The sequence below is a fragment of the Camelus dromedarius genome, chromosome 1 (genome assembly GCF_036321535.1).
Source record: "Camelus dromedarius isolate mCamDro1 chromosome 1, mCamDro1.pat, whole genome shotgun sequence".
Classification (NCBI taxonomy): Eukaryota; Metazoa; Chordata; class Mammalia; order Artiodactyla; family Camelidae; genus Camelus; species Camelus dromedarius.
Window position 1 is genome coordinate 119,974,095 of NC_087436.1, and position 27,132 is coordinate 120,001,226.

The 27,132-nt window shown below is 57.4% G+C and overlaps 1 protein-coding gene across 3 annotated transcripts in view; it reads left to right on the forward strand.

The window, feature by feature from the left end:
• The window catches only part of SORCS2 (sortilin related VPS10 domain containing receptor 2), a 444,959-nt gene that overhangs the window by 351,334 nt on the left and 66,493 nt on the right, over window positions 1-27,132 (forward strand). For all 3 annotated transcript variants that reach the window (XM_031437870.2, XM_064488331.1, XM_064488336.1), the window contains exons 4-7: window positions 11,863-12,027; window positions 18,325-18,398; window positions 22,933-22,997; window positions 26,584-26,702. In XM_031437870.2, the coding sequence (XP_031293730.2) occupies window positions 11,863-12,027; window positions 18,325-18,398; window positions 22,933-22,997; window positions 26,584-26,702 (423 nt within the window). The remainder of the gene's footprint in view (window positions 1-11,862; window positions 12,028-18,324; window positions 18,399-22,932; window positions 22,998-26,583; window positions 26,703-27,132) is intronic.

Below are 27,132 nucleotides of genomic sequence, written 5' to 3' on the forward strand. Positions count from 1 at the left end.
CACAGTAACGGGCCTTTCAGCTCTGTCCTTACTTCATCTTCTGAGCACAGAACAGCAGTAGCCCCTGCACTGAGGGCCATGGCCTTGGCCACGAGGTGCCAACGCCAGTGCACCTGCACAAGCCTTCGGGCATCCAGCTCCAGTGACGGCGAGGAGAAGGGCTGCTCACTGAAGCTCCTGCAGTGTTCCAGCCAGCTCATCCCACATTAATAATGTCTTGGTCTCTAATCACAAATATTTGTAGGGAGAGCCTTTGGAGATTCCAGAGTTCTTTCCAAAAGCTGTCGTCTTTACCCAGGAGGCTGCCCAGGCCAGCGCTGAGGAGGCACCAGGCGAAGGCACTGAGCTTCAGGCCCTTGCTTTCTGCTCTTCAGTTAGGGGCAGATGAATGAACGAGTTGTTCACAGATCTGATCGTACATAGGTAATTCAACTTTCCTGATGAAAGGCAGTCTTCCAAAGCACAGCCACTCCAGAGAATTAGCTGTCCACCACACTCCACCCAGGCAGCGGGCTCGCTGGCTTCGTCTGCAAAATGTCCTCATGCAGCCAAACAAAACACAGCTACACCCTATTCACTCTGAAGCCTCAGCGTTCTCCCCTTTGGAGAACTGAGATCATCAACAATTGTGGGGGAGGGGGCCGGCGGGGGCCTCTCATGCCACGAGTGCCACAGGCGCGGTGGTGAGTAAGTCAAGGCTCTAAGACATTGGTGACGCGTATTTTTATACGTCCTGAGATATGTTTGCCTCATTTAGTTTCTATTGATCAGACCCAAGATCTTCCGAGTCAGCCTTCGGTCAGAAGGAAAAGGTTTGCCCTCTCCGTTAAATTTACAAATGTTCCTGGGGATGTTTCCTGGCATTTCAGTGACTGTCAGGCTGGTAATTAAAACTGAGCCAATCCTTTCCCGACAATCAATTCTGTAATTGTGTTTGAGCGGATGTTTTACTAGATCGTGTTGGATGCTTGTCGGTCTCGACACAGAGGCGGGACGGGGGCTTTCGGGATCAGACAGAGTCAGGTCCGTGCTGAAGGGGCGGCACCCAGCCTGGGCGGGCTGGGGCGGGCCGTTCGACCCCTCTGAGCTTCTGGGTTTTCTGTCTTCAAAGCAGAAACCACCTTGTTGCTACTGTGACAATAAAGTGATAAAACAGCAATGCCTAGCGCAGGGCCAGGCGCAGGGTGGGTGCTCGGCAAACGCCATTTCCCCCTTACTTCCCCGTCCGTACTAGACGGAGTTCAAGTTTATACAGGACAAGACTCGGAGGCACAAGCCACGGAACCTACACCAAGAAGGGTGGATTCGGAGGTTGGGCTGCATGGTCATGGTTACAGCCAGTGACTAAATTGTACACTGGGCTCAGAGTATGCCGCACTCCTCTTCCCACGAACTCTTCCATTCACTCCCCAAAGCAATTTTCAGTAGGTTGACGGATAGAGTGTGAAAGGTGAAAAGGGGACAGGAAGGAGGGAGGGGGAGGGAGGGAAGGAAGGAAGGAAGATGGGATGGGTGGCTAGGTGGGTGGTAGATGGATGGATAGATGATGGATGGGTGATGGCTGGCTGGCCGGCTGGCTGGCAGGATGGACAGATGAGTAGGTGGATGGGTGGATGATGGATGAGCTGAGGCATCTCAAGACCTTTGGCAAGAGTGAGCCAAGAACCTTCGAAAGAGACGATGGCGGATACCTAGTCGGGTGGCAGTTGACATGAGAAAGGGAACTGGGGGCAGCTCGCTGTGCTTGGTGAAGTGGTTCCAGACACACACACCAGTCAGGACTTGATTGGGAAACTGGAGGCAGCTGGAGTCGGGAGGGACTTAATCCGGACCCTAGAGGTTGACGCGGTTGATGCAAGGACTGGGGGCGGAGGTCAGAAGGCGCCGCTGACATCAGGAAGTCAGGAGCCCAGGAATGTCGGGAAAGCACTGCTGCGGCTGGCCGCAGCCGCCCGCAGCCGCCAGGTGGGTGGTCGGGGGGCGCTAGGGACACTGACAGCCCACACCTGCCTGTGGAGGCAGCCGGACCACTAGGGCTTCTTGTCTTATCCGTTCTCACGTGAAGGCTGCCCGTTGGCCGACTCTGATGGCCCTCTGCTCTCCGGGTCCAGGAGCTCGGCCCTGCGGGTCACTGGGCTGTCTCACCCGGACAAACACCAGGGCTCCCAATCAGCCTGGTCTGCCCCCTGCAGGCCCTATTCCTCACTGCAGTCAGAGAAGATGGCCGGGGCATCCCACGCAAAGTGAGCCTGTGGGAGCAGCAGGCGTCTGGGGAGCTCAAAGCAGTCCAGGGTGGCTGGGCCTCGGGCTGCGTGGTGGCAAGTTCATCAGGGCAAGGTCGTGGGAGAGTCATGGATGCCAGACTCAGGCGCGCGGGTGGGAGGGGCCCTGAGGGTTTCCAGCAGGGACGCAACACTGCACACTTGCATCCACATAAATTCCAGTTATCCACAACTTCCTCAAGGTGGGTCTTTCAGGGTTAAGGGAGCGCGATGATAATAACGAGCTGCTGTTGCTACAACAGCGCCGAGGGCTGCGCCTGGTTTGGAAGCTTAGCGCCAAAGAGATGATGCCTGCAGTGTAAGGCTGAGCGTGAATAGCCCAAGGTCGCTGAGCACTGTGGCAAAGCCTCGTCTCCATCAGACTCTGTGTCCTGAGACCTCTCCTCTGCTGAAGACCACCCACACCCAAAACCGCCATGTGGAGCGATGTCCTCCTAAAACTCAGGGCGGCCGCGCTGCGCGTGCGCTGCATGTCCCAGCAGGACGTGTTCAGCCGCAGGAGTGATGCGCCGGGTAGGAGGGTTAATTCTTCCCTGTGGCTCACGTGGGCACATAGCGGATGCTCGGCGCAGATCCTAATTTGAGACCCGGGGGTGGATGCTGCTGTGTTTGTGTGTCTCCACTGTCTGCCTCTCCTGATGTCAAAGCCGGGTTTTCTGTGAGCCCAGCTGGGCACATCTGTCTGGCAAGGAATGGACTGGGCAATTGGGTTTTAAATAGAAAGGTGACTCCAGGTGACACCCATCTCCAGGTGGGGGTGGGGACCCTTTGAGGGCTCAATCTGGGAAAGGGCAGATTAAAAGCAGATTCTCTCCTTGATAAAGAGTCTGAACAAAAACCAAAGGTCCGCGGCGCATTCAGCCAGGGCCCTGGCAGAGGCAAGAAGTTGTTTCTGGATGCTGTTTGTTTCCCCTTTTTGCACTTGGATGTTTGAGAGCTATGATTTGCATGAGCTTTGCTGTGAGGCAGACTGGGACGTTGGCACCACCTTTTGGAAGAGTTGGGTTGGAAGCTCAGTGGAGGGAAACCCTGGACCAGAGAAGGTAACTTGGCAGGTAGAGCCACGCGTGGTTTGGGCAGGCAGGTCCAGGTGGACGTGATCTGGGCAGGCAGGAAGGTGCAGGCTCGTGTTGAAGGGTCAGGAAGGGCTTGCGGGATGCCAGACTCAGGTCAGGCAGGCCTCCCAACCTGGCAGAGAGGGAGACAGGAGGCCCACACCGGCATCTTGTGCAGTCTGCCCTCCATCTTCCTGGAGCATCTTTCTGTGCATGGCTGATGTGTCCCCCCGAGAGCATGCAGCTCACCTTCCTGGAACTTTCTGGACATCCTCTCCTCTCCTCCAGTCCAGCCTGGGGGAGAGGCCTCCCTTCTTGAGGCACCTGTCCCAGGGCACAGCTCACACTGTTAAATGACCTCCCTTGTCTGCTGTGAGCTCCTCCCGGACAGGGATCCCGTGGGATTAATCTCCCAGCCCAGAGCCTGGCGCACAGCTGAGTAAGTTAGTTAATGCTCTGAAAGAATATGATAGTGGACCAAAGGGAGGGAGGAAAGGTGAAGAGGGACAGAAAGGCCCTCCTCCCTCCACCACTCCGCCTTCCTCTGCCTCTACACATGGTCAGAAATCATCCCCAAAGCCCAGGACGGACCTACAGATGTCTGGGAGCCACGTCTTATAGTCTTCAGGGTGGGCAGAATCCATTTGGACTCTCCCAAGCCTTTTGCATCAGGAACCCCGTGCTGTTGTTCCGTTGCCGGCAGGTGCAGCCACACTGTTAGCCCTGATGTGAAACAGATGAGGGATGGAGGGAGGGATGAGCTGAGGTGACACGTGATTTTCCAGGAGGCACTCAGCCTCTCTGGCCTCAGCTTCCCCATCAGAGAAATAGGGATGATCGCATCTACTTGGCAGGTACACAGTAAGTATCAAATTCAATAAGTGAGTCACTCGACCCCTGCCCTGCCCCTGTCCATCATCTCCGCACCAGAGCTGCCCTGCTAGGCTTTCCTTGATCTGTCCAACCGGATGCTGGCGGGGCCCTGGGGGTGGCTGCCGGGCGAGCAAGGGAAATTACAGAAGGGTTATGAATCAGCACGCAGACGCAGCCAGGCCCACTTTGCAGCTTTCCCACCCCACACATCCCGGCAGAGAGCTCATTAGACCGTAGTCTAACGCAGGGCCCAAGGTTCCTTGCGGGGTGGTGCAGAGGCTGGGGGAAGGCAGGGCCTATCCGCTCAGCCGCCTGCAGGTTGGCCCAGGGAGCTGGGTCTTGGGGGTCAAGGACCCCTGCCCTGCCCTCGCCTGGAGGGGACTCGGGGAACTCTCCCTCCCCCGGACCCCTGTTGCACGCCAGCTCCATGGCATCTCTTGTCACCCTGGGTCACAGCCTGTGCCACGTTCGTGTCTCACGCAGGGCTGGCCTTCCTCTGTGCCTGCTGCCCGGTGTCAGGCCTCCACCACCCACTTCCACCGCGAGTCCCACATGGGGGGAAGCAGGTCTCAGCTACAGACCCGCCGATGTCCAGACTACTTTGGCATCAGAGAGGCACATCCAATAAATGTGTCACTAATGTGATCTGGGGGAAAAATCCCCAAGCAGGTGACTTTCTTCAGAAGATGTGTCCTGCCCTACCACTCCCCACCCCAGAATCAATGTGCTGGTCCCACGAGCTCCACCATCACTGGCTTTTCCTGGCGAACTCCTCTTCGTCCTTCAAGGCCGGGCCCTGGTGACAGCCCCTCCAGGAGGCCCGCAGCCCGAGGCCAGGCCCAGGGCGGAGCAAGGGAGGTTCCAGGGAACACAGTGAGGGAGGTACTCAAACTCAGGTGCCCTGGCTCACCCCTCAGCCCCGAGACACGGCTCACGCGCCCTGGGGATGGCTTCTCTGCCTTCTGTCCGTGTATCTGTCCCAGGACTCCCTGGTGCGAGGGAACCATATGTTCTCTGTACTGTCCTCACCCCTGCCTTTGAGCTGCCTCTGCTCTGGGACCCTGACCCAAGGACTAAACTTCTTTAAAAGCAAATGCTGTAGTAATAAGCCCACTGTCACCCGCGGTAGGTTCGCCACGGCCCAGGGCTGCGCTAAGTCTGTTACACACATTGTTTCCTTTAACTCTTTGAATCGCCAGTGCAATGGGAATCCCTATCTTCATTTTACAGAGGAGGAAACTGAGGCTCAGAGACGCCAAGGAATTCGCCCAAGGTGGCACAGCTCATGGGGGCAAAGAAGGCCTTTAGCCCAGCTCCAAGGGCCGCCAAAGCCTGCACTGCCCCTGCCCCTCTGTGCCTGGGCCGTGGGCTACATGCTCCACGAGTGACCTGCCTGGACTCCAGGGCCGTCATTGGTATCTCTGCCCTGCAGAGCATCCTCAGAGTGGCTGAGAGCAGGGCTGCGAGGAGTGAAACCCCCTTAAAACCGGGCCCAGATGTGCTCCAGTGCGCAGCGGTATCTCCTTGTCACTTGGTGGGGAGGCGGCCGGGGTCCGCCAGCGCGCTCAGACCCACACCGCCTGTGGACGCGGGGCTGAACCCGGCAGGGGCTGCGGCTTAGCGCCTCCCTTCACGTGGAGCGCGCACGGGACTCACCAGGGACCTGAGAAAATGTAGACCCTGATCCCTCGAGTCAGGGTGCCGCCGAGACACTGCTCTTCTAACAGGTTCCCATGCCGCTGCTGCCGCTGGTCCCAGAGCTTATTAACTGAGCAGCTTGGGAGAGGGCCCGCTCTGAGGGTGTGCGACCCAGGCCGTCGCAGAAGGCTCTCCGCTTGCTTTAACATTCTCCTGCTGCCGTCCTGAAACTCCTCATTCTATTTGAACAGGGAGCCCACATTTGCATTTGTACCAGGCCTGGCAAATTAGACCATGAGGCTCCTGCGTGGGATGCCACTAGTCCAATGAACCTGTCAGCCATTTCTCTGTAACGTGTTGCCTCTGATTTTGAAGACACCCAGCCCCATGGGCCCCCAGAACTTAGTTCAGGTACCATATGTTCCCCCAGAATAGTAAGCAGTGAAAATGTACCATTTAAAATAGTCTGGTTCCCAATTTGGAAGAACAGTCTGCCAGCCTCCGCTCTGCACGATGTTAATTGATTTGTTTTCTTTGCTCCAATAATCCTTTCCTTGTCGGCACTTTTTTCTTCCCCCATCTTTCCTGGCTTACTTGTTTCACTCTGAGGCCAAAAATGGCCCACAATCCAGATTGCTGGGCCCCTGGCCAGAATGGCTTGCTCCGATCCTCTGTCCTTCCCCCTCGGTGCCACCACGGGCAGGGCCTTGGCTGTAACTGAGGGCTGTCCTGGAGAGGCGACCTTGCACCCAGAGATCTCGTTCTGTGTGGGAATACCAACACCTGTTTTTTGGGAACGTGGCACCTACCCGAGCTGGTGATAGGGCAGTGCTGGAGACGTGAGCCCTGCTGGGCTGGAGCAAATGAATGTACAAGATGCTGGAGGAAAGGGCAGAGGATGGGTGAGAAAAACTCGATTGGAGGATGTGTATCCTGGAGGGCTTCCTGAAAGAGGTGACCTTCAAAACAGGCCTTGGTAGATAAGGCGGTGTTTGATGAGCAGATACAAAGACTGAGGGTGTCCCATTGCAAAGACAGGCTAAACTCATGCTGGGGGCTCCTGTAAAGCAGGGATGCCAAAAACAAAAGAAATATTTAGCTTTGCTGAAGTGGCCCATTTTGAGATTTTAAAATCTGATTCAGAATTATCAGTGGTGAGGTTGGGGCAGGGGGGTCTTGGTCCTGCTGTGCATTCCAGCCAGAGGGCACAGTACCCACAAAGGTGGTCAGGATGCAAATGGTCTCGGTAGGGACCCCCGCCTGCTTGCTTTCGGTCATGCTGTCATCTCTGCCTGAAACACTCTCCCCCAGGTCTGGGTCAAATTTCCACTCATTCTTCAAGGCTTGTCTGGGTGTCACCTCTTCCATGAAGCCCTCTCTGTTCTGCACCTGCTCTGCAATTTTTCCCTCTGCTCTGCTTCCACAAAGCCCTGTGAATTCCTGAATTCTTATTTAATCCTGTGGGTTTAGCAACTGTGGAAGAATGAATGAATGAATGAGACTTCGTTGATGTGTGAAGCTTTGAGTGGTGAGGAGGAATCAAAGAATGAGACTGTTGATGACTTCTGCTCTCCGGGCTACTTAAATATCTCTAGGGATGTTTTCCTCCCAGAGGAGAAAAGCAAACAGTTCCCTTAGGAGTCACAAACTGAGCTGGAATTGCTCACTCGTGCGTGTGTGCGTGCATAGGTTCATTCGTGTGTCCATCAGGAATGGGTTAGCCGACAGCTCGGGTCAGGCCTCGGGTGATGCTTAAGGAACCCAAAGGAGTTGGGGCACAGCCTGATGGGGGAGGTCAGTAAGTAAGTCAGAAGAACATTGTGAAAAATGCATCGTTGGAAAAGCGGTTTAATGAGGGAAATTTGGGCTTCCCTGGTTAGACGGCTCAGACAGAGCCGGGCGTGGGGGTCACCGCCTGGGGCGGGCGCAGAGCCAGGCTGAGTGGTGAGTGGGTTCTGAATGAACTGTGCCGTGTCTGGTAAGATGCGGAAGAAGTCTTGGTGACTTCGTTTCATGTCTCCTGATTATCCAGGGTAGCCAGGAGCCGTGCAGAACATTTAGAAGTTGAAGGAAAATGAGATTATGTCAAAGATGACACAGGGACCCAAAAGAGCTCCCAGTAGCCAGAGCTGGAGCAATCTGGACAACACAACAAGAAAATACTATTATACAACTCAGAGTGTAAAATAAATATTCATGGGTTCGTGGTGATATAAATACATGATTGAGTAAGCGAATACATGGGGGAGGAAAGACAAATCTCCCAGGCAGAATTCCACATAATATATGTGGCTGTTCCGCCCTCCAGGAAGGGCGCCTCCCTCCCCACCCCCCAGGTGTGGGCCCTGCACAGCGACTTCCTCCCAGATGGACAGCATGGAGGTGGGGAGGAAAGGAGTCGTGTTACAAGGAGAATCCTGGCCAGCACCATCCGGCCAGCGATGACAGGTCCTGTCCCCAGCGTGTGCCCTGGCTGGGATGCAGTGAGGACCACACTTTCCCCCTGTGCCCTGCCCCCAAAAACCCATGACCACAGCACCAGCTCAAGAAAAACATCCGACAACCCCAAATGGAGACGTAGCTACGAAATACCTGGCTGGTCCTTCTCAAAACTGCCACGGTCAGGAAAAACAAGGGAAGTCTGAGAAACTGTCCCAGCCCGGAGGAGCCCGAGGGGACGTGATGACTAAGTGTCACATGGGAGCCTGGGTGGGAAAAAAGACGTCAGTGGGAGAACTGGTGAAATGTACTGTGTGCTGTAGACAACGTGAACGTGCCGACACTGGGTCCTCAGTGTGACAAACGTGTGGTGCTAACGTGAGCTATTCGTCACAGAGGAGACGTGTGTGCGGTGCGTGGGGGCCCTCTGTGCTAGCTTCGCAGCTTTTCTGTGAATCTAAAACTATGATAAACTAAAAAGTTTATATAAAAAAATCCTTAAAACCCCACCACTTGAAACCCGCCACTATTAACGTCTCCCTGTGTTTCTTTCCATTCTTTTTTTTAAAGGCAGGTGGGATTGACGTATAACATTATATTAGTTTCAGATGTGCAACAAAATGATTCACTATTTGTTTATATTGTGAAACGATCACCAAAATAGGTCTAGTTAGCATCTGTCCCCACACATAGCTACAGAATTTCTTTTCTTATGGTGAGTACATTTAAGATTTCTCTTAGCAACTTTCAAATATAGACATCGTATCATTTACTATGGTCACCCGGCTGTACACCCCATCCCCTTGGATGTTTGTACCTTTCTGTCTCACCCCCACTCTGGTACCACCAGTCTGTTCTCTGTGTCTATGAATTTGGGGTTTTTTTCCCTTTTTCCTTTTAGATTCCACATATAAGTGAGATCACACGGTATTGCTTTCTCTGACTTATTTCTCGTAGCATAATGCCCTTAATGTCCATCCACGTTGTGACAAATGGCAAGTTTCATTCTTTTTTATGGCTGAATACTAACCCTTCCATTCTTATTTCTGTGCCTCTTCCACTAACAAAATTGTACTTACTTTTCTACACTTATCATTGACAAAATTATACCTCCTTATAATTGTGTCAATGTGAAACGTAAAGAAATTTCACCTGCTTACAATTCTGTGCCCTGCTTTTTTCCATGAGTGCATGAGCTCTCTTGTCACTAAGCATTCTCTGTAAGTGCTTTTACTTGCTCTATGGCTCCCCCAACCATCCCCACTCCCCTGACTCCGTTTTTCTGCATGGAAACCACACAACGAGGAGTATCTCCTGGCATGTCTTTGTCCACCTTTCAGGGATCAAAATCACTGAGGAATCAGGCTCCCTGGCCCTCAGTTCACTGGGGAGAGAAGGGTTTTGTGCTGGAGGATATGAAGGAAGCTAGCTGGGGAGCTCGCTGAGGTTTCCCTGGAAAGGAAGAACATGCTGGGTTGTAGTTTGTTCCAGGAGACAGGAGCTGTGTGTGGCTGTTGGTTTATCCTCTGTGTGCCTCATTGTCTTCTAGGGGAATGTCGGGGTTTGGGAAGGCCATGCGGGGGGAGAGGGTCTCAATGCCCTTCACCATCCGTGGGAAAGCCGTGCATGAGGCAGGCTAGTCCCCTCCGCCCACCAGCTCCAGCACGGCTCCAACGCCCGTCCTGTGTAGGCTGGCCCTGGAGCACATGGCTAAGAGCAGGGCCCTGGAGTCACCCTCCGATCCCCACCCTGGCTCGATCCTGCATGGCTCTGTGACCGTAGCAGTTTGCGTCTCCGCTCTGTGCCTCAGTTTCCCCACCTGCCAAGCGGAAGTGATACCTGCATAGCAACAGTCACCTGATAGAGCTCGAATGAGGACAAGCTGATCCCACTTGTGGTAGACTTTTACTGGGTCTGCTCACTGGGTGCCAGGCGCCATGTCATTACCCCCATTTTATAGACGAGGAAACTGAGGCACAGAAGGGTATTTGGTCTGCAGACATGGAGTTTGAACCAGGTTATCTGGAGACTGAGTGTGTGCCTCGGTCATGGCTCTGCAGGGGGTGAACCTCGCGGCTCATGGCCCATCCACCTCGCGTGCCCAGGGCCCCTTCACTGTCCCAGTCGTCCAGCTGGTAGACCCTCTCTGGTGCCAGGGACAGAGGAGCTCTTGTGTCTTCCTCTGAGGGGGTCCTGTCATCCCACCGAGTGGCCGCCAAGCTGCCCTGTTCTGACCCTTGACTTCTGACCTTTCTGTGACCAGGGGCACCCTCCTCGCAGCCCCACAGGGCTTGTTCTCGTGTGAACAGGAAACTGGAGAGAAGGCAAATCCGGAGGGAATCACAGGCCAGCTCCCTGAGCAGGACACGGCCGCGACACCCTGCGTGGGGCTGTGGCTTCTGACTCTCCCAGCGAGGCTCCCCACAGGGCCTTTTGCAGGAGCAGGCGTGCGTGGCCGAGCTGCCCCGGGTCCTCCCCGTGGCGCCTTGCCTGCCGACTTCGAAACAGAGTCGGGCTGGGGCCGCTCGCGACCGTCTGTGTCTCCCGTCATTCCCCGTGCGATCAGATGCTTGGGGATAACCAGGTAGAGAATCGCGGAGGTTGGAATCCGACCGAGCCACCAAAGCGTCCAGCTAGGATGAGGCAGCGTCCCAGATGGCCCTGCTCCCAGGTCCCCCCCCCCCCCGCTATACACAGGCTGCCCAGGCCATCGACAGTAAGATGCCTCTCGCAGAGCTCCCACCGGGGCCGCGTCAGTGCTCTGGGACAGCTGTAACAGAGTACCACAAGTGGGGTTTCCAGCCACAGGAATCTGTTGTCTCAGTTCTGGAATCAGAAGTCCAAAGGCAGGTGTCGGTCGGCCAGGCCAGTTCCCTCTGGGGGCTGCAGGGACCCGCTCCAGGCCCCCTCCCAGCTTCCGGCGGCTCCTGCAGCCCTTGGCGTTCCTTGGTGTAGACGCATCACCTGACGTCCGCCTCCGTGTTCCGTCTTCTCTCTGTGCCTGTCTTCCTCTGTTCTAATAAGGACACCAGCCGCTGGGTTTAGGGCCGCCTTAAATCGAAGATGATGTCACCCTAGACTGTTGACACAGTCACACCTGCAGAGACGCTGTTTCCAGGGAAGGCCACACTCACAGGTCTGAGGGTCAGGATGTGGACAACTCTTCCTGGGGGTCAGAACTCAACCCACTACAGTGCCCATAAGGCCTTGCAGAACTTGACCCTCTGTTACTCCAGTCCCACCTCCTTCACCGCCACACGTCTGAGCTCCCCTTCCTGGTGCCTGCTGTCCCGGGTCAGCCCCACCGCCTCCACCCCACCGTCCCGCTTTATCTCCTTGGCGCACGATCGTCCCTGAAACGATCCTCAGACCTGCCTGAGCCGGGTTCTGCCCTGCGGAACGTGTCACTTACGGCAGAAACCTTGACCCTCAGGTCACGATCAGAGTCTCGGCATCAGGGGTGCAGGGCGGCGCCGGGCGTCCGTGCGGGCGGTGCAGTGAGTGCCTGGGCCCGAGTGGGCGGGGTGGGGCGCCCCCGGCGCGAGGGGAGGCCTCACACCCACTTGGTGTTTCAGATCATCCTGGTGAGCTCCTCGCTCAGCGACCGCGACCAGAGCCTGTTCCTCAGCACGGACGAGGGCGCCACCTTCCAGAAGCAGCTCATCCCCTTCTCTGTGGAGACGCTGATTTTCCACCCCCGGGAGGAGGACAAGGTGCTGGCCTACACCCGAGAGAGCAAGGTGAGCAGCCCTGGGGCCTCTCAGCCACGTGGGGCCCGTAAGCGGGAGTACCCCAGGGGGTACCTAGACCCCTGATTGGGGCCCCCCAGACCTGTGTGCCCGCCGACAGGAGCTCACTGCTTCAGTGCCTCGTGTGAGACCGAGGGGCCGAGGTGAGAGGTCCTGGGCACAAATGTGTGTGTGAGACGGGTGGCTGGATAGTGGATAATTACCAGGACCCTTCCCCTCTGCCACCCCTCTCTGCACACTGGCCGCAGGGCCTCCCTCTGCTGCCGGAACATTGCACGTGCCCTCCCACACGCGGCTCTCCCTCAGCTTGTCAGAGCGAATCCTCCTTCAGACCCCAAATCAGCACCCCCTCCTCCGAGGGCCGTCCAGCAGGCCCCCTGCAGGAACCCAGGGCACCCGCGTGGGGGGACGGAGGAGAAGGCAGGGGAGGGCTCTCTCCGGGGCCAGCGTTTCGTAGGAGAGAACTGAGGGATGAGGAGGGAGACACAGGCCAGCAAAAGAGGCCACTCTGTTTCCTTCGGTCACTGTAAGAAACGACCACAAACATGAATTCCTAAAACAACAGAAATTTATTCTCTCAGGGTTTTGGAGACCAGAAGTCCAAAATCAGTTTCATGGGGCCAAGAACACGGTGTCTGCGGGGCCATGCTCCCGCTGGAGGCTCTGGGGAGGGCGAGGGCCCCGCCCTTGTCTCTCGCAGTTTCTGGGATTCATGGCTTGTGAACGAGTCACTCTGTTGTAAAGGGCAGCGTCTTCAGCCCCGCCCTGCTCCACTAAATGTCGCTGCGTGCGCGTGTGTGTGCGTGCGCGTGTGTGCACGCGCGCGCGCGCTTGCGTGTGCGAACGTCCCCTCTGCCCCACCTGGATAATCCAGGGTGATCTCCCCACCTAGAGATCTCCACAGAATCACATCAGTAAAGTCCTGTTTTGCTCCACGAGGTCCCATTCACAGGCTCCAGGGATCAGGATACGGAAATCTTTTGGGGGGAAGGTTTTCAGCCTACCACTCTGTCCACTAGCGGCCTGGCCCCCAGAGTCACAAGGAAAGGGCCGAGGAGAAGGCCGGCCCAGGATCGAGTAACTCAGCCGCTACACACGGTGGCTGGGCAGTCGGAGAGCAGGCGTCCTGGTGCCCTGGCTCTCTCTCCTCCCGCCCTCCAGTCTCCTGCTGGTCTGAATCCCACCAGAAGCCAGAGGAAAGGAGTCTGTGGATGCAGTCTACAAGGGTCAGCCCCCAGGGTCAGAGAAGGAAGGAGCAGGGCAGAGCACGGGTCTGGAGCAGGTGGAAGCCAATCGCATCGAGAGCCTCCTTTACAACCCCAGGCCTGCCTGGGCCCCACGGTTCCACGCTCTCCCAGGTGCCAGTGCCTCTTTGCCGGGACTGATCACAATGTGTAATTATACATTTGTGCCATTGTCTGATTTTTGTCTGTGCCCTACACACACCCTCCCTCAGGGTGAGACTTTGAGGGTAGGGGCTATGCCTGCTCCTTTCACCATTTTTTCGCAAGTTCCTGGCTGAAAATACTGAATGGATGGATGGTGGATGGATGGATGGGGTTGGATTTACAAATGGATGGATGGATGGATGGAGGGGTGGATGGATGGCAGTTGGATGAATGAACGGATGGATGTCTACCATAGGGACCTCGGGACAGAGCCTCCCGGCTGGCCTGAGCCGTGGCTGGCTGCAGGACCTGGCTTCCTTGCTGGCCTTGAATTTATTGTGTCTGCTTTGACCTGGAAGACAGCACGTCTACTCACACTCCACTGGCCAAAGCAAGTCTTCTCTCGGGGCCAAGGTCTGGTCCTCACTGACTGACGGATGTCCCTGAAATTCCCCAGCCTCGCGGGCTGCCTCTGCTCTGGCACGTTCCTTTGGGACAGCGTGTGCTTCTGGGTATTAATAGCACTACTTAGCCTTCCATGTAATTAGAGTAAAGCACAATCACTTATTTTCCCGCAGAAACTGACTGCGTTACAATTGCTCTTTAATTTATGGTCCCCTGAAAAATTAATGGAGCTGAAACAGTTATTTTCTTTGGTTCTTTTCTGTGACGAGAAGGAAAGAAAAAGCACAGAAGAAAGGCTTAGCTGTGGTTGTAAAAGGAATGAGGAATTTGAGGATATTAATAATAATGACAGCAGGGCTGTCGTTTTTTGGTTTTTGGTTTTTTTTAGACTTTATGGTTTTCAAAGGTCTCCAACTCCCCAGAAGCAGGATGCTGTGATAGGACAACACTGACTTTGATTCCAACAGAGCTGGTGTGATAGGCAGCGTCTGCTGCTATAATGCTGAGTAGCACACAGCCCCAGACCTCAGTGGCTCACAGCAACAGGCGTCCTTTCTTGTTCCTGGGTCTGTGAGTCGGCTGGGGTCCTATAGGGCTCGACTGGGATTGGCTGGGCGTGGCTCCTGGCTCCTGGTACAGTTCGGGTCTCTCATCCTGGGGCCACTGGTTACTTGGGGATGTGCTGTTCTCAGGATGGAGGGCAGAGGCTCTGGGGGCAGAGGAAACAGCCCAAGAACTTTTGCATGTCTGATTTGACCTGGAAGACGTCGCTGCACACACCTCAGACCTAAGCTAGTCACGTGCCATTCCCAGAGTCAGCGGGTAGGACATAAACACCTCTCTCAGTAGGACTTGCCGATTTCTGCAAAACCAAATGCTCCCTTGTGTTCTCCCTTCCTTTTCCCTCCAAGATGCCTGCCCCCCCTCTAGCAAACAGACTGTCCTTCCATCCTCAGTCTGCCCTGTCCTCCCACTTCCACTTCCCTCCTTCACTGCGTCGTTATCGCTTGGTGTGCTCTGAGGCTACCTTATTTGGAGCCTGGACAGCCTTCTTGGGGGAGAGCCTCATGCAGTGGTTTTTCTTTCAAGGCTCAGAAGAATGCATTAGGCTGCTGGGATCAAAAGGATGTGAGAGCTGGCCAGTCCCCTCCCACGCCAGCTCGCTGGGGACCCTGGCATGAAACTGACCAGCATGTTCCCCGGGGCCCAGACCTGGGGGCTGCTCACAGGCAGAGCCCTGGGCACTGACCTCTGAAATACTGATAGACCCACTCTTCTGATTCATTCTGCTTCCCATCAAGAACCCGCTTCCTAGCACCATCGGAAATTGGTCTGAGCCTGGCACTGCCTTCCAGAAACTTCATAGAGGAGCAAAGACACTGTGAGTGGCCAGTCAGGGAAGCCATCCTGGAGGAGGAGTTGTTGAACTAGGACTTAGAGAATGGGCCAGGATATAAGCTTACTTCTTAGTCTGATCTCAGAATGACAAAGATGATCACACAAGAAAAGAAAAATGAAGTCCCGCCATCCTCCAGTCCACATGAAACTGCTTGCATTTATCCAGGCTGAAGAGGAGGGAGAGCGCTGCCAAGGCAGTGGGGCTGGGTGGGCAAGAGCTCCCACAAGAGAGAGCTGGTGGGCGGCCCCGCAGGGCCACACGCTGCAATGCCCTGTTTTGCTTTCTCTGACCAGAAAACTTCAGAATCGGGAAGAAACTGGGCTTCTGTTGAGTCGCAGAACCATTCTGTGGGCAGTGAGAATCGTACCCCTCGCCGTGTGTGGGCCTTTGTGCTCTGCCCCTTGTATCTGACAGGGCTCGAGGCAGGAGAGACCTCACTCTGGGTATTTTAGAAATACAGAAAAAGGGTGTAGCATGAGGTACTGAGTCGTCTCTAAACCATTGGGAGGGCTGGAAGGGGACTTCAGGCCAGACCCCTAAGGATCCTCCCAGAAGCTGAACCAGCAGGGAGGAGGTGGGGGCCTGGGAGCTCCGCTGGGGTTACCAAGGTCAAGAACATACAGCTGATGCCGGAATCCAGGCGTCTGAAATCACCACTGTCGCAGCCCACATGACCCAGGAACATCCACGAAGTCAGAGATTGGACACTGGAATGCAGAGTCCAGCTCCTGCCTCCACCACACCCACTCCTCCACCCTGCTGGAGGATGGATGCCCAGCGTGGCCCCGTCACCTTGCTGGACAGCGAAAATGGCCCCAGGCAGCAGGGAGATGCCCCCGAGGCACTTTCTCCTTCGAAACCTCTCACGAGTGCATAGAGCGGACCCAGAATTCTAGCTGCAAGGGAGTCTGAGCAATGCTGGGTTTCAGCTTTTCAGCCTTTGCAGTAGGACCAAGTGCCCCACAGCAGGGAGGGAAGGGTGCTGAGTTCCAGCCAACCTAGGGGGAACAGCAGTGCCTCTAACAATCGCGTAAGACCTCCCAGCACACGTGCCTGCAAACGCACCTTCCCTGACCTCAGCCCCCTGTGTTTCCTTTACGGCTCCCTTGTTCTGACTTCTGATCATTTTATCCTTACATCAGAGAGGCCTGTGTGTTCTGGTCTGCCACCTCCACCCCTTTCTTAGAGGGACATCTAGACGGAGCCCACCCCTCCCTAGGACATCGCTGTGCGGGTTTCAGCTGCAGTAACTAGGATGTCCCTGATCCATTTGTTCTTGTTTATTTGCTGGTGTTTGTCTTTTATTAAGCAGAGATGTTCTATTTCTGCAGTAATTGACTGTGCATTATAAAACCACTTCCCGTGAGAGCAAATGGGAAAGGCTTCATAAAGTCCTGGGGCAGGTGTCATAAACACAGGTGCGCACAGGTGCATCGGCGGTGACGGCAGCGATGACGCCCGCCTTTGATGTGGAGGTTTTACAACCTGGCTCCTGGAAACTGACAGCCACAGGCTCATTTTTTTATTCCCTTATTGCTTAAGGATATGAGCTATGCTCTCTCGATTTGCAGATGGGTAAAGTGAGATGTGAGGGGGAGTGACCAGGCTTGGCCACTCAGGTGGCCCAGACAAAGGACCAGAAGTGACCCATCATCCTTCTCGGGGTGGGGGTTGGGTTGCCACCTGAAGCCCCCACGTGGGGCCGTATCTGCTATTTGCTGAGCACCTACTACTTGCTGATCACCTCACATGCATGTCCTACTCCAGGGTCTGGGCTTGAGTGTCCCCTCCCCCCTGGAATGGCCTCTGCCTTCCTCTGCCTGCAGACATCCCCATGACCCCGATGATGGTCTGATGCCCAGCAACAGTCGGCGTCCAGGGAGGAGACGAGGAAGCTCCAGATAGTGCCCAGGGGGAACACAACACACGGAATTTGTCACAAAGGCATTGGAAGGGCTGCAGGAGCAAAACAGGAAGGCGGTTTACTCCAGAGCAGAGGCTGTGGCCACCACAGGCCCCCAGGCTGGAGGGGAGGGGAGAGCCTGCAGTGGCCAGGAGCCCATGAGTGTGTGTGTGTCTGTGTGTGTGTGTGTGTCCGTGTATGTGTGTCTGTGTCTGTGTGCACCTGCTCGCCAGTCCCGTGGGGCCGGGACCTGACAGGCAAGGGAGGCTGGGAGCGTACTTGCCGGCTCCCCCAACCCAATCTCCTTATCTTGTCTGCTGGTCTCAGGCAGAGTCCAGCACAAGATGAGAAACGGTTAAAACTCAGGCCAAACCCTTTCTCCTTCCTTCTGCAGTCTCTCCTTCAAGCTGTCGTGGTGTTTTTATGAGCTATTTAACGTCATGCTCCCTGTGCACAGGGACAGGGGCAGGGCTGATGCAGACCCTCCAGGCCCCCAGGGCCTCATGACTCAGCTCGCGACCCTCACCCTGCCGAGCCCAGGCCCCCGGGGTCGGGGATGGCAGCCCCCTGGAGGAGGCAGGGCCGCGGGCTGGTAGCCAAGGGTCTGTCCTGGGAGGCGGGCAGGCCGGACCGTGGGAACCCGGCTCCTAGCGCTACACAGGCTCTTGCAGAGCTCAAGTCCAAAGATAAAGTTACAGTGTCGTTCAAGCCAGCGAGCGCAGAGCATAAGCCCCAAGCGCGGTCCTGGTGAGCGCAGGCCGGGGCTCCTGCGGTGGTCAAGGCCCCAGCCAGCCTGCAGAGGGGCCCCTGCGGTTCCCCCGCACTGACCGTCCCACACTTCCTCCTCCCTCCTCCCGAGTGCCGCCCCACCTCCGACCTTTTACAAGGGACATTCAAGTCCGGCCTGTGGCCTGTGCTCCGACACACCTCCAGGGACCTCACCTGCCCCATCTCTGGACCTGGCCTGGGGTCCAGAATGGATCTTTATGAAGCCCTTGACCCTGACCTTCCGCCTCACGGAGGTTGGTCTGTGCCCGCCTGGAGCGCAGGGCCCACCAACAACAGGGCCTCCTCTGGGCTGGACAGGACCGACCTCCCCGGGCACTCAGCGCCCAGGGGAGATCAGGGTCTTGGGAGAGGTTCATTCCTCACATCACGACCAAACTTTAGTTTCTCTTTTTTCTATCCTAAAGCTCTATGTATCGTCTGACCTGGGGAAGAAGTGGACACTTCTGCAGGAGCGAGTGACCAAAGACCACGTGTTCTGGTGAGCGTGCCCCCACCGGGACCTCGGGAGTCCCGGCAAGGCAAAGTCAGCCCCCTCGGCCCCCAGCTCAGAGTCCCCGCCTTCTCTCTGACCCCAGCCCTGCCCTCCTTGTAGCAGAGGGACCTCCAGGGTGTCCTCTCTGCATAGGAAACGGTTGGGAGTTGGGACCTGGTGTCCTTCAGGCATGTGTGTGCCTATGAATCTGCTGTGCATCTCTGCACAGGTGAGTCTCCCTCTCTGAGCCTCTACTTCCCCACAGTAGGGAGAGGCGCTAATGCACGTAAAGCTGGCCCAGTGCCCGACACACAGTAGGTCCACTGCCCCCATCCCCAACTCCCCTCCCCTCCCCTCCTGTCCTGGTCCTGATTCAGCCCCTGTCTAACTGCCCCATGACTTGCTCAGCCCCTACCTATCTCGGCCCCGCACTCCTGCCCGGGGTACCCCCCTCCATTGGAATTCTCTCTTGGGAGCCGCTCAGCAGTAGATATGAGTGATGCTCCAGTCCGACTGCACCAGCCAGGAAGCTCAGGGGCTCAGGAGATGCTTGTTGGACGAACGGGCGAGGCCCAGGGAGGATGAGACTTGGCCAAGCTCTGGCGGCAGAGGGAGGGGAAGCCGGGCGCGCGGCTCAGAGCCCACCCACCCATCCCACTGCGTGAACTGCCTCTGGAGGTGTGCACGGCCACACACGTGCTCTTCCCAGCAGACCGCGTTGTCCTGAGCGTGCGCGCTCACGCACCATATCCTGTTCCTCTCTTATCTCGTTGGGGCCCCCCCCCACCCCGCTCTTGCACAGGCCTCCCCCCAGGCCACAGCCCTGTCTCCCCGGGGGACAAACACCGAGGAAAGAACTCCCCATCCCCCTTCAGCTCCTTTTGTATCTTCATGCTAATCAGGCTGGGAACTAGTTCGCTGCCTTACAGTCACAGGCTGGAGGGGAGCCTCTGACCCTCCTCTGGACCCTGGGGCCGCAGTGTGTGGCTCTCTCCTGATGCGGCCGCCCCGGGAGGGCCCGGTTCCTTCCAGAAACTGGAGCGCGGCATCAGTCACAAGCCTCACCACTGGTGTCAACTCTCGGCCCCAAGGGGTCAGGGTGGTGGCGGGAGGGGCGAGGAGGTGGGATTTCTGAGCCGGGTGGTCTGGGAACTGGCAGAACGGGGGTCTCTGCTGGTGCGTCCGGTCCTGGCCCTGCCGGGCTCCCGGGAGACCTCTCGGGCCAAAGAGGGAAACAACCCACAGACGCTGAAGGTAAGTTGGCATCATTCAAACGTGTTATTGTCTCGGGCAAATCTCATTGTTTCTTCCCCCAAGTTGCTCAGATCGCTCTGAGCTGTTACGTGAGAGCGATAATCACGCCAGACGCTTGTCCGCTCGGGGCTGGGAGGCTTTCACAGAGAGCAGTGACAAGGCGGGGCTGCGGCCCCTCTCGCAAGCAGGGAGGCCCCTGCAAGGCGTTCTTTGTCCTTGAGCCGACAGCGGGAACTGCCGAAGCCCTGTGCTCCATCTGAGACTAAGGCCCTTCATGTTTTGAGAAGCTTAAACAATGAATGAGGTTGTGAGAGTGGCCTGGGGGGGCCGCGGCTGGGGGGCAGCACAGGGCTGGGAGACCTGCTATATTCTGGGCCCACACCGGGCCCCGGGGCATGGCCTCTCTGTTAGTCTCTCAGTGGCACTGGAACAAAATCATAGCGGCCGCCCAGCAGCCGCCGCGTCATGAATACTGACCGTCCCCCAGGCACCAGACTGTGGGTCTGAATGCATCATCATATGAAATCTGCACAGCCGCCCCGACTGCCTTCCCCTCATGTTACCGAGGGGGAAACTGAGGCTCAGAGAGGCCAAGGCACTCATCCTAGGTCACACTGCCTGTAGCAGCAGCCCTGGGCCAGGGCCACCTCTGCCTGTGGCCAGTGGCTGTGCCAGTGACCGCTCTGTGGGCAGTCTGTCCGCCTGTGTGTCCCCAGGCGTTTTCAAGTCTGCTTCCCTGCTCCAGCCCGGGCTCACCCATAAAGCCTCGGCTTTCCTCTCCTGTTGGCTCCAAGGCCTGCGCAGCTGTGGGACAAGTAAAGGGCCTCTGTCACGGAGCGGGGCGGGGCGGGCAGAGGTCACCCCACCACATCCCACACAGGCCTGGCTGGGGTGTACTGCGGTTTTACCAGAACTGTTTCCCAGCATTCAAAGGGTGCAAAACGCAACTCCCTGTGTTCCCAGAGCTCTTGACTCTTTCGAGAGCCCGCTTGCTCACAAGTCTTCTCGTGTGATGGCTGCTTCTAATCAGTAGACCGAGGGCCTTCCCCAAATACCATCTTTGGGGATCTTAACAAACAGGAAGGCCCAGAGGTCAATGCCTGTCATGTCCCGCAGGCTCTACCTGAGGTGTGTAAATGCGGAGCTTCACATGGTCCTCAAAGCCCAGGAACAAGGGGTTCCGGGGCGGGAACCGCCATACTCCCTGCCTGTTGCAGGGCCTGGTGTGGGTGTGCTGGGCAGCGGCAGTGGAGATGCTCCCACGGAGAGCGAGGGAGGAAGGGAGGGAGGGAGTGAATGGGTGGATGAGGGAGGGAGGGAACAAATGGGCCAATGAATGAGTGGACGAATGAGTGAGTGTGTGAGTGAGTGAATGAGTGAGGGAATGAGGGAATGAGCAAGGGAATGAGTGAGTGAGTGAGGGAATGAGCTAGTGAGCGAGGGAATGAGTGAGCGAGGGAATGATTGAGTGAGCGAGTGAGCGAGGGAATGAGTGAGCGAGGGAATGATTGAGTGAGCGAGTGAGTGAGGGAATGAGCGAGTGAGCGAGTGAGCGAGGGAATGAATGAGTGAGGGAATGAGTGAGTGAGCGAGGGAGGGCCGGGCTGGGTGTCATCTCCCCACGTGCAGATGATGGATGGTCAACCTAAAATTCCACCCGCCCAGCTGGGGACCTGTCAGTGCCCTGGCTAGGGAACAGTGTCTGTCTTTATTCAGAAAAGAGGAAAACGTCAGGCAGGAGACCTCCTTCCAAGGGTCTCACAAAAGGTCTGTTCACAAAACCTGCTTTGACACTTCACCTCGCAGCCGAGACCACCCGGGGTCAGAGTGGCTGATGCTGGCGCCCACGTTCCAAACACCGTGGACTGCAGGGCTGCCAGCCCAGTCTCGCCACACGGAACACCTGCGGGCCCGAGGCACTCAGACCCACTGTGGAATTCCCCTGTCCACCGGGGGCCACCTGGGGTCACCTGGGGCCACCTGGTCCCTGGAGGAAGTGGAGAAAGCAGGGACCCTGGTGCCAGGCCCGTTGGGAGGTGGGCTGAGACCTGAGAGGGGCCAGCTTCGGGCTGGGGGCTGTCAGTGATGGGGACTGAGCACTCTGCCGGCCACCGCTCCCTGGCCTGGAGGGGCCGTGGGATTCCCTGTCGCGGGCACTGAGTAGCTGTGGGAAGTGGCCTCCATGTCAGACTCTCAGTTTGCTCTTTGGCAAAGTAAGTCTGCTGCATCAGGTCGGCGTCCACGAGAGGGTCGGCCTGGAGGATGGACGTTAATAGTCATATTGGCTGTTGGCTGGATTGTATGTTATAGGGAATACAATCAGCTCATCACGCCCAGGATGTCCTGGGCATTCTTGCTTGGGGACAGCTGAGCTCCCTAGCAGGTTTTAAAGGAGCTGACATGTAAAGAAAGTGGTGGAGAGAGGACAGTCCAGCTGACAGGGAATTGGCAGGGTCTGGGAAACCCTGGACCACATCACATCACCCCTAAGACTCCTTTTGGTAGAAAAATCTGCACTCCACCTCCTAGGTGCCAGGCTCTCTGCTGGGTGGTTGAGGGGTCAGCGCTGAAGCAGCCGGACCCTGTCCCTGCCTCCCCTGGAGGACACCGCCCACGGAGCTGTTACCCCAGAACGCATCTTTCCTGCCTCGCTGAGTGCTCCGCCAGTAGCCACAGTCCCCACTGTGATCCAGGCGCTGCCTGAGCCCCGTGACCAGCGTGGCCTGTGGAGCGGCCCGCGGCAGAGAGCAGCGCCTTCCCAAGGATGCGCTGTGATGGGGGAGAGGCGGGAGCTGGGGGAGGGAGTTCACATCCTTCCTGGTGTGAGCCCGGCCCTGCTGCTTCGGCTGCGTGCCCTCCGGGTTGTTTTGTAGCTCTGAGCCTCCGTTTCCTCATTTGCAAAATTAGGGTGATATTCTCAGGCCTTCCTTGCCTCCTGAGATAGTCTTGGTCATTAACACACACACCCCACCACACACACACACACCCCTCCACACACACACACCCCACCACACACACACACACGAACGTCAAAGTCTTCTCTAAGCTACTATAAATGGAGGAATGCCCAGCCACCCCCACGCCCTGCAAGGCAGCGGCAGGGGCCCCGTCAGCCTCCCAGGAGCAGGCGGGTTCTCAGGGACGGCTGTGTCTTCTGACTCACAGATTTGGGAGGCCTCAGACCCAGGACACCACGTGGCTGCCCAGGGCTCAGGGGTCACACCAGGCCCGTGAGAAGGGCTTGGGGGCTCTGTTCCCAATGCCAGCCTCAGCCATTCTGTTCCAGGGCTGTGTCTGGGGTGGACGCCGACCCTGACCTGGTCCACGTGGAAGCCCAGGACGTCGGAGGAGGTAAGCCGGGAGGGTGCGGGAGCCGGGGGCCCTGAGAGCGTGCACCCCGCGGCCGGGCTCAGCTGCCCTTGTCCTTGGCGGCCGGCCCTGCATAGCCAACCTCGCTGTGTTACGATGTGGCATAATTTTGAACGTGCTTGTTTTCCAGCGGGGATAGACTGAAGTCAAGGAGCTCCGCTCCAGCGGAAAAGTCTATTAAGGGGCAATTTGTTCTGGCCCCTGAGCACTGAGTGTTTCTGGATCACTGGGCCCCTGTGCCCCGCACTCTCTGAGCACTGCGGCTGGCCAGAGGCCTCTGATGGCTTCCCCCTCTAATGGGGAGGGGGCTTCATGCCAGATGAGCCCAGGGGCCTCGCATGCTATGAGGAAGGTCCCCTGTGTTCCTGAGGGAGGTGCATTGGTGGCAGGACCATGGAATGTTCCAGAACATAAGAGCTGACAGGACCTGTAGATTGTGCCTTCATCAAGCACTGGCTGGGCCCCCTTTGGACCAGGCCCAGTGCTGACCCTGCTGGGGATGCAGAGGTGACAGGACCCAGCCCTGCCATTGCCTGGTGGGGGACAGTAGGGACAAGCCCCGGGACCCTTGTGCAGCAGCGGGGGAGAGTGCAGTGGGGGCGCCACCTGGGGGCCTGTGCTACTCTGACCACATCCAGCCTCCTCCTGCCGGTCTCTCTGGAGTGAAGACCTGGGCAGGGCCACACTTAACCAACAATGGGAGCCAACACGTGTGAGCAGCTGTTCCCTGGGTGGGCCTCACCACATGGAAGGCAGGCTCAGGTTCCGGGCCAGGCCACGGAGGCCTGGCTGACGACGGGAGCAGTGGCGTCAGCTCCCAGCCCTCCACATGCCAGCGGCGTGAGCCTGAAAGTGACCTCAGCTTCCTGCACCTCGGCCTCCCCATCTGTGAAATGGGTCCCACACGTGGTGCTCAGTGGGGACGTCATGGGCCAGCACTCAGTGAACAGAGGCTGCTGCCAGGTCCCCTGTCCCTGTCCAAGCCCCTAGCTCTTCCCTGGTCCCCCTCCTGCGGCAGTATGACTGCTGCTTCCGCTTCACTGACCAGGAGAACAGCTCAGAGAGGCTCCGGGTTTGCCCGCAGTCACAGGATCATAGGCCGGTGCACACCCCTGTCCTGCCGTCCTCCACGCACAAAGTCAAGAGCAACTTAGAGCAACGCGGGGCTGACTCCCCAGCAGGGCTCAGCACGGCAGGAGGAGGGGCAAGTGTCGCATGCCTCCTCCCGCCTCCCCCACTCCAGTTACCCCAGCCTGGGAGCCCTGTCAGCCCAGTCCAGCCAGACTTGGGGGCACAGCATCCCAGTCTTTAGGACCCACCCAACTCATCACACACCGCCCCACCCCCAGCCAGCCTGCACCACAGGCCATTCCCCAGGGTCACCTTGCACCTGTCGTCACCCCTGTGGGAGCGCAGCCCTCATTCCTCTGTCTTGGGCCGCCCACCCCGCCCACCCCCTCCCCTGGGCTCCACTACATCCACTGCCCTGTCACAGCTCTGCACATGCCCCTGAGCCTGGAGCTACTTGGATACAGGGTGGGGCCTGGTGATTCAGCTCTGGGTCCCCCATGGAGCCACTGAATGAGTAAGCACGTGGCCAGGTGCTGTCGCCCTGGGCAGGTGCTGGGCCACTGCACACACCGCAGGACCCTGTGGCCACAGTCCGTGCTGTGGACAGAGGGAAGCCCACTGCCCTGTCACACCATGTCACCACTGTCAGCCTGTCTGCCTCTCCCCAGAGCAGCAGCTTGTGGGGTCATGAGAGCCAAGCGCCCACCTCTGTTCTTGGCTCCGTAATCAGAAACTTCATCTTGGCAGCCTGAGAGTGGGGTGGCCCACACCACAGAAACTGGCAAGCGCTGTAAATCAGCACTTTTCCCGCCGCACGAGCCATCAGCACCGTGAATGGTGGTCTTTGTCTTGTTGGCAGCAGACCTGGAGTAGGGTGGGCCTGACCATAGTGAGAGGAATGGGCGAATGAATGAGTGAGCAAGTCACTGAATGAATGAATGAACAAATGAGTGAGTGAAGGAATGAGTGAGCAAGTGAGTGAGCAGGTTGTCCACTCTGAGTCTGGCCTGGACTCGTCTCCCACAGTGTGTCCTGCCAGGCAAGCCCATGAGAAGCTAGGTGTTGACCGCAGAGTGTGACCAGGCCAGTGGGAGGGGAAATGGATGTGGTTCAGGAGGGAATGGGCCAGGCACAGCAGGGCTGCTGGTGTGCCTACTGTGTGCATGGTCTCCCTGGACCCTCAGCCACTCACTGAGATGGGCATTGATACCCATTTCACAGTGGAGGACCTGAGACCGAGGGGACCCTGCCGGTGAGTTAGAGCTGGTCCTCCCGGCCCCCAGCCCAGGCCCTCAGCATCCTCTGTGCTGCCCGGCCACGCAGACTCGTGGGCAGGACATGCCCCGTAGGTGCTGACATCTCCGAGCGCCCTGGCTGGGCTCCACTGCGTCCCTGTGGTTGAATCCCGCTCCTGCCCCACAAGCAGGAGAGAAGAGCTCTCCCGGGGCGTAGGTTCATGGCCTCTGCGCAGTTCCGTGGGAGCCCCCCGCCTGGGGAACAGAGGGCTGGATGGAAGATCAGCAGCTGTCTGGCAAAGTGGACTTCAGTTTGCTCAACCATAGATATTTCAAAAGGGGTGAAAGTGTTTGCCTGAAGTTAGGGGGAGAAGTAACCCCTGAGACCCACCCACACCCACTCATTAGGTAGGAGAGACTCCAGAAGGGCGGGAGGGGTCCCCAGCCATGATGGGCACCATGGGTGACCACCATGGCCCTGCACTGTCCCTTCTGTGGGTGACCACACACACCCAGGGTGCCTAGGGAAGACTGGTGGGTGGGGGGATATGTGGGGATCTCCTGCCTACGATCTCCTCGGGCAGCCTGAGGTATGTCTCCCAGAGAGAGGATCCCGGTGCGCACAGATGTGCAGGTGTTGCGACTAAGCCAGGGGCAGAGGGCGCACACGGCTGTGGGTGGAAGATGGATAAAGTCCTGCACTCACGCTGAGGCTCCCCTGCACAACTTCAGACCCAGGTCGGCAAACACCGCCCATCAAGGCCAGCTGGTAAACATTTCAGCTTGTCTGGCCATGTGGTCTCTCTGCAAATCAGCTGGCGGTGTAGTGTGAAGGCAGCCGTGGGCGGCGTGTAAACGAGCAGGCTCAGCTGTGTTCCAGTGAGCCTGTCATTAGGAAAAGCTGGCAGCAGCCCGGTGACCCTGCAGGAGACCAGTCACCGAACCTTGCTCAGCCTCAGTTTCCACCTCTGGAAGATGGGACCCTGAGAGGGTGGTCCTGAGGATTTAAAGAGCACCTAGTACAGAGAAACCCCCCTCCTGCCCGCCTGCCGCTCAGCCACAGGCGCAATCACAGGGCAAGCCCTTTCAAATCCAGCCCATAAACAGAACATCAGCAGTGGTATCGGAACGATCAGAACACAGACCGAGCCGAGAACCGTTCGGCATTTACTCCCATCCGAGGCTGTGTCTGGCTCCCTCTTCAGCTGGAGCCTGAATATCTGAGTTGTCATGTGCCCAGTGGCTGGCTCTCGCCTCTGCAGGTTTCCGGTACATCACCTGCCAGACCCACAGTTGCTCCGATCAGACGCTGACGGTGCCGTTCGCAGGCCCCATTGACCACGGTTCACTGACGGTGCAGGATGATTACATCTTCTTTAAGGTGAGGCTGCTTCAGGGGCTCTTGGAAATTGGCTGTAGGTGATGTGGAGTCTGAGCCACTCTGGGGAAAATGAAATCACTCAAACAGGAAGCAATGACATGGCTATATAACTGTCAAGTGTTACTTAATTCAGTTTCCCCCGCCCCTGTGCTGGTGCCTGCAGGCCCCCTCACACCCCCACCCCCAGGCCAGTATCTTGGCTCAGGGTTGCTGCCTGCCTCTTCTCCCTCTGCCCACAAGGAGCCTCCACAGCCTGGGGCCCCCACCCCAACCCCTTACTCCATCTGGTTGCGGTGGGTGGCTTTGAATTGATGGAGGCTGTCTCTGGTCATTGCCTTCAGCCACCAGGTCTCAGCTGACCACAGCCTGGGAACCAGGACCTGCTGCCTATACACACAGGTATGCAGGTCACAGCTGGGACCACCTGGTG